Source organism: Babylonia areolata, chromosome 25, assembly GCF_041734735.1.
Source record: "Babylonia areolata isolate BAREFJ2019XMU chromosome 25, ASM4173473v1, whole genome shotgun sequence".
NCBI lineage: Eukaryota > Metazoa > Mollusca > Gastropoda > Neogastropoda > Buccinidae > Babylonia > Babylonia areolata.
This window is the reverse complement of record NC_134900.1, coordinates 682,501-690,000: the sequence shown is the minus strand read 5'-3', so window position 1 is coordinate 690,000 and position 7,500 is coordinate 682,501. Positions and strand designations below refer to the sequence as shown.

Sequence of the window (7,500 nt, the reverse complement as noted above, 5' to 3'; positions counted from 1 at the left end):
AGACACACACACACACACAGACACACACATTCACACACATTCACACACACACACAGACACACACATTCACACACACACAGACACACAGACACACACACACACACACACACACACACACACACACACACGCACGCACAGACACAAACATTCACACACACACATACACACACGCGCACGCATGCAGCTACGCACAAACACACACACACACACGACCGCCCTCCCGCCCGCCCGCTCGCACGTACACAAACGCGCACGCATGCACCTACACACACACACACACATGCACGCACGCACGCACAAAAACACACACACACGGGCGCGCGCGCGCGCGCACACACACACACACACACACACACACACACAACACTACACTACACTACCCCTATACCATACCACGTTAACACCACAAACATCCTTTCGAAGACAAAAGTAACGTAAACAATATATAATTACCTTTGTCTGCTATCGGCTTGACAAGCAGTTCCTGAAACAGATAGTTAACATGCTTACTTAGGCGGAGAGTAGTGCCACACATCAAACATCAATGTCATCATTATCAGAACCAATAAACAAGCAAAAACAACGTACACACCTACACGCCGCACAAAACACAGCGCTCTTACATTCCGTTTCAAGGAAAATGCTTAATTTCTTTACCGAGATGACAAAAGGTGTTGTGATTCTAATTCTGAAGCTAATGATGGATATTGACTGCACAGTCTTCTTGCATATATACTTTTATATACGTGTTTACGGTAAATGGTATTTGTATGCTCAGTATCTTAACACACACACACACACACACACACACACACACACACACACACACACACACACACACGTATAGTGAATAGACGTTAAACTGAAGATCACACACACACACACACACACACACACACACACACACACACACACACACACACTACACTACACTACACTACACTGGTGTATTTTTGAAAAGAAAATCAGCCTGGTTATTTCGTCCTTAAAGTGAAATGCGTTCCCGGATCTCTCCTAATTTGTTGTTTTCTGCTCTCAGTTTCGTTTCGTTCAGTGGCTTCACAACAGGTGTAAGGGACACAAATCACCCCTTCCCCAACCAAAGTGGTCCCCCCCCCCCCCCGCTCCCCGGATAATATTCCGTTGTCAGGGTCAGATGAGATAAGAATGTGTAATTTTGATTACGCAAAATGCCACTGAAGAATTCATAACAACAAAATGATCATTTTGTCATAGCATCTTAATTACCCAAAATGCCACTGAAGAATTCATAATAACAAAATGATCATTTTGTCATAGCATCTTAATTACCCAAAATGCCACTGAAGAATTCATAATAACAAAATGATCATTTTGTCATAGCATCTTAATTACCCAAAATGCCACTGAAGAATTCATAATAACAAAATGATCATTTTGTCATAGCATCTTAATTACCCAAAATGCCACTGAAGAATTCATAATAACAAAATGATCATTTTGTCATAGCATCTTAATTACACAAAATGCCACTGAAGAATTCATAACAACAAAATGATCATTTTGTCATCGTGTCTCTTATTCGGAAATAGCGCTTCTTAGTTTTTCTTTAGCACACATACGCACGTACGTGTGAGCAAAATGCATGCGCACGCAATTCTTGCACACACATACACACACACGTGCGCGCGTGCGACTAACTCGCGCAGAATAATAACAAGAGGAGTGACGCTTCAGCTTGGCTTCAAGTGAGAAATCATTTCGGCTCAAAGTCAAATTGGAGGGTGGGTGCGGAGGGAGAGAGGGAGGGTGGGGGGTCTAGCTCAACTTCAAGTGAGAAATCATTTCGGCTCAAAGTCAAATTGGAGGGTGGGTGCGGAGGGAGGGAGGGAGGGTGGGGGGTCTAGCTCAACTTCAAGTGGGAGATCATTTCGGCTTTAAGTCAAATGAGTGGACGTTTTGGCTCTACTTCAACTGGCCGAGGATCGTTTCCATTCAAAGCCAAACGGGGTGGTCGGTTTTTAAGCTCAGCTTCTTCGAGTGAGAGAGTCACTTGCCGGTCAAGACCGACTCCTGGGGATGGGTAAAGCAAGCCCCCTGTTCTAGAATACCGCCACAGGGAGGGGGCTTACTTTAATTAAGTGGAGAGCTAAAAACTGCCGCAATACAACACCGAGGGGAAAAAAAAGGGGGGGGGGGGCTGATATTTTTTACACACACCCCCATCCCCCCCTCGCCCCCCCCCCACCCCCCTTAAGGGGTAATTGCATGGTGGCGTGAACGGATGACATTGCGACACACACACCCTCCTGGTTACGTCTGGTGCACCTGTATTAAAATGGGTGGAGTAAAGTGGTAGCGGCGGCGGTGGTGGTGGTGTGTGTGTGTGTGGGGGGGGGGGGGGGGGGGGAAGAGGGGTACGGGGGGGAGGGGGCGAGGGGGAGGTGGATGTGGGGGGCGATGTCGTGGTGGTGGTGGTGATGTGTGTGCGTGTGTGTGTGGGGAGGTTGGTGGTAGTGGTAGTGGTGGCGGTAATAGATGTATTGCCTTCCCTCTGTGTGTGTGTGTGTGTGTGTGTGTGTGTGTGTGTGTGTGTGTGTGTGTGTGTGTTTGATTTCGTGCCTGCGCGTGCGCGCGTGTGTTTGTCTGTGTGTGTGTGTGCACGAGCGTGTGTGCGAGTACGCATGCGTACGTCTATGTATGCTACATGTACGACCGAGCTCACGGACGCGCGCGCGCGCGCGCGCGCGCGCGCGTGTGTGTGTGTGTGTGTGTGTGCGTGCGTGCGTGCGTGTTTACATGTGTGCACGCGCACGCGCGAGCGTGCGTTCCCGTGATTTATATAACCTATATTCTCTGATTCATGCACAATGCTCTTCTCTCTCTCTCTCTCTCTCTCTCTCTCTCTCTTACTCTCCTTAAGTACCCCACTTTCCTCCCTCACCCCCACCAACCCCCCACACACTCCCGACCTACTCTCTCTCTCCAAGGTCTCAGACTCCACCGCCTCGCGCACAAAACATAAAAACACAACAACTTTGCCCCTGCACTTTTTTCTCGACATAAATCAACTCCACCTCCCTTCATTTGCCTGTCTCTCGGCTTCTCTGTTAGCTTCTGTGTGTGTGTGTGTGTGTGTGTGTGTGTGTGTGTGTGTGTGTGTGTGTGTGTGTGTGTGTGTGTGTGTGTGTGAATAAAAAAAAAAAAAGAAAGAAAGAAAGAAAGAAAAACTTCAAGACAAGCTGTTCACACTGCCGATAATCGTATCACCGACCCTCCGTCGAGATGAACTTGTCACCGTTCTACACTCAAACAGCTTTAAAAAAAAAAGAAAAAAAGGGGGGGGGGGGGGGGGGGGGGGGAGATTAGGCAGGAAGGAAGGAAAGAAAGACAGCAATTCGAAAACAAATACAATGGATCGGGCCGCTTGTCTCGTGAGAGAACTAAATTCAGCCAAGCCAAGACTAAAAGAGCTTCTTCCTCTTCGTACACGACATGACATGATGATATACAGGTGTGGACACAGGTGACCACTCGGACTTCCAACAGCCTCAATCCATCCACACCCCCTCTCTCCCCCCCCCCCGCCCCCCCTCCCCCCGTGCTCACACTTCATAGTACTTCACAGAGTACTTATCCCCCCCGTGCTCACACTTCATAGTACTTCACAGGGTACTTATCCCCCCGTGCTCACACTTCATAGTACTTCACAGGGTACCTATCCCCCCGTGCTCACACTTCAATAGTACTTCACAGGGTACTTATCCTCCCGTTCTCACACTTCAATAGTACTTCACAGGGTACTTATCCTCCCGTGCTCACACTTCAATAGTACTTCACAGGGTACTTATCCCCCCGTGCTCACACTTCATAGTACTTCACAGGGTACTTATCCCCCCGTGCTCACACTTCATAGTACTTCACAGGGTACTTATCCCCCCGTGCTCACACTTCAATAGTACTTCACAGGGTACTTATCCCCCCGTGCTCACACTTCATAGTACTTCACAGGGTACTTATCCCCCCGTGCTCACACTTCATAGTACTTCACAGGGTACTTATCCCCCTGACCCCCACCTTTCATCAGTGGTGGCCTTTTTTTTCAGATTGTGGTTGTGTGTTTTCCTTCTTGAAATGGGAAGAGTTAATCCTCCTTCCCCCAGCCCTCTTCCAACATGGCGATAGCGTGTATGGGTGAGTGAGTGTGTGTGTGGGGGGGGGGGGAGGGGGGTCTAGGGGGCGGGTGCGGTGTTAGGGGATGAGGGGGGCGTCAGTGAGTAGAGAGGGGAGGGGGTATGTGTGTGTGTGTGTGTGTGTGTGTGTGTGTGTGTGTGTGTGTGTGTGTGTGTTCCCGACTGCCCAGCCCCTTTGTTCCTCCTTCTCTGCGTTTCCATTCAAATCCTGTCCCTCCCATAGCCTTCCTCTGTCTGTCCATCTTTCAAAAAACTATTCACGTAGCGCGCGCACTCGCACACACACACACACACACACACACACACACACACACACACACACACACACACACACACACACACACACACACACACACACACACACACACACACACACACACAGAGGGAGAGAAAGAGAGAGAGTGACAGACACACACACACACACACACACACACACACACACACACACACAGAGAGAGAGAGAGAGAGAGGTAACAGTGTGGTCAGGGACAGAAGTGTTGAAGAAGGAAGTGAGTTCAGCTGCTGGGCTTTCCCCAAGTCAGGCGAGAGAGATCCTGAACAGGGAACACAGGTTCTGGTCCTTCAGTTTGGCTTTTTCCTCTCTTTCTTTCTTTCTTTGTTCATTTCTTTCTTTCTTTCATTCTTTTTTTATGTATTAATTTCTTTCTTTCTTTCTTTGTTTCATTCTTTCTTTCTTTGTTTCTTTGTTTCATTCTTTCTTTCTTTCTTTCTTTCTTTCTTTCTTTCTTTCTTTCAATCTTCCTTTCTTTCTTTCTTTCTTTCTTTCTTTCTTTCAATCTTCCTTTCTTTCTTTCTTTCTTTCTTTCTTTCTTTCTTTCAATCTTCCTTTCTTTGTTTCATTCTTTCTTTCTTTGTTTCTTTGTTTCATTCTTTCTTTCTTTCTTTCAATCTTTCTTTCCTTCTTTCTTTCAATCTTCCTTTCTTTCTTTCTTTCTTTCTTTCTTTCAATCTTTCTTTCCTTCTTTCTTTCAATCTTCCTTTCTTTCTTTCTTTCTTTCTTTCTTTCAATCTTCCTTTCTTTCTTTCTTTCTTTCTTTCTTTCAATCTTCCTTTCAATCTTCCTTTCTTTCTTTCTTTCTTTCTTTCAATCTTCCTTTCTTTCTTTCTTTCTTTCAATCTTCCTTTCTTTCTTTCTTTCAATCTTTCTTTCTTTCTTTCTTTCTTTCAATCTTCCTTTCTTTCTTTCTTTCTTTCTTTCAATCTTCCTTTCTTTCAATCTTCCTTTCTTTCTTTCTTTCTTTCATTCTTTGTTTCTTTATATATTAATTTATTGCTTTATTTCTTTCTTTCTTTCTTTCTTTCTTTCTTTGTTTCATTCTTTCTTTCTTTCTTTGTTTCATTCTTTGTTTCTTTCTTTGTTTCTTTCTTTGTTCATTTCTTTCTTTGTTTGTTTCATTCATTCATTCATTCTTTCTTTCTTTCTTTGTTTATTTCTTTCTTTCTTTCTCTGTTGCGCCTGTCTGTTATTTTTTTCTCTTTCTTTCTTTCTCCTCTCTTTCTTTCTTTCTCCTCTCTTTCTTTCTTTCTTTCTTTCTCCTCTCTTTCTTTCTTTCTTCTCTCTTTCTTTCTTTCTTTCTTTCTTTCTCCTCTCTTTCTTTCTTTCTTTCTTTCTCCTCTCTTTCTTTCTTTCTCCTCTCTTTCTCTCTCTTTCTTTCTTTCTCCTCTCTTTCTTTCTTTCTTCCTCTCTCTCCCTCTCTTTCTTTCTTTCTTTCTTTCTCCTCTCTTTCTTTCTTTCTTTCTCCTCTCTTTCTTTCTTTCTTTCTCTCTCTCCCTTTTTTCTTTCTTTCTTTCTCTCCCTTTCTTTCTTTCTTTTTCTCTCTCTCTTTCTTTTTTTCTTTCACCTTTCTTTCTTTCGTTTTCAATATTACTTCTTTCTCTCTTTCTGTTCTTTCTCCTTTTTTGCTGTCTTTTCGTTTCTTTCTCTTCCTTCTCCCCTCTCCTCCCACCTCTCTTTCTCCCCATCTGCTTGTTATGTAGTCTTTTTTAGGGGATGGGGGGTGGGAGGGGTGGGGAGGGAAGGGGTGGCAAAATGGCTGAGGGGGAGGGGGGAGGGGGGAGGGAGGTAGGGGGCAGGGGGCAGAGTCAAACTGATTAAAACTGAAGATAGGTGCTCTTGCGTGCTACATGCTTTTCAAAGACCACACACACACACAGAGAGAAACATGATGAAACTTAATAATCTTTGCACAGTTGCACAATTGTCCCCTTCCCTCCTCCCCCCCCCCCCCGCCCCCCCCCCCCCGCTCTCCCCCCTACCCCCCACCCTCTGTTATACATCATCTCTGTTCTCATATCGGACCAGCTTTTGGCTATTCATATCCCATTAGCTTAAAGGTATTCGTTCGTATCTGTGGAACTTTCCATTCAACGTGTTCCCATCTTTTCTACGCCTTTATCGCCCAGATACTTCATGACATAGGAGCGGCCTGCCCAGCATCGAAAGCCTGCTGATCAAGTGCCAGCTACGCTGGACAGGACACGTTGTCCGCATGACAGACAGCAGGACCCCGAAGATGCTATTGTATGGCCAGCTGAAGGAAGGCCACCGCGAACTTGGAAGACCCTGCAAGCCATTTCTGGGAAGATGTCGGGCGAAGAAATCATAAATCCCTGTATCGGCGACTGGAACGTTCAGCATGCTAATCCTAGTTAACTTAGTGGCCTCTTACAATAAACAGACAGGCAGACAGACAGACAGACAGATAGATAGATAGATAGATAGATAGATAGATAGATAGACAGAAAGATAAATCTTGGTTTGCATTAAACACCTTGATGATGTAAGAATGTCATGAAGTGTATTCTGTCCAGATTATTGTCTTCGTTTCCAACAGCTGCGAACAGTAAATATAATATCATGCTGCCTTTAAACAGCAGCTCAACTAGTAGCTAAGCCAAAAATCTTGCGAATCCGGAGACAAAACGAAATAAAACGTTCACGATCCGGAAATACGGTTTAAACCAGAAGACCTCCATCTCTTCAATTGGTATAAGTAAACCTTTTTTTTTCATCTCTCTACTTTATCCAAATTTGGTGCTCACAAAGTATTTCCTGAGAATATGAGTTTGTTAAAATTTTATCAACACAGACTCTGAGCTGATTCAAGGTCACTGCACACAGACTGACTCTGTGGACACACACGAGACAAACAATTTTAAACCCAAACTACCCTTTGAGAACGCTTCGTTTAATGAATTGAGTAGTCCAACACAGCCCATTGAGAGGCAAAGGATCCGGACAGGAAGGACTCTTTTGTCACTACGCCAAAGTTCTATACAATGCTGCCCCCACCTCCACCCCTCCCCC

The 7,500-nt window shown here is 45.1% G+C and overlaps 1 protein-coding gene across 1 annotated transcript in view; it reads right to left on the bottom strand.

Moving 5' to 3' along the window:
- The window catches only part of LOC143299971 (uncharacterized), a 52,232-nt gene that overhangs the window by 38,716 nt on the left and 6,016 nt on the right, over nucleotides 1-7,500 (bottom strand). Inside the window, exon 3 of the mRNA XM_076613528.1 lies at nucleotides 454-484. Coding sequence (XP_076469643.1) covers nucleotides 454-484 — 31 coding nt within the window. The remainder of the gene's footprint in view (nucleotides 1-453; nucleotides 485-7,500) is intronic.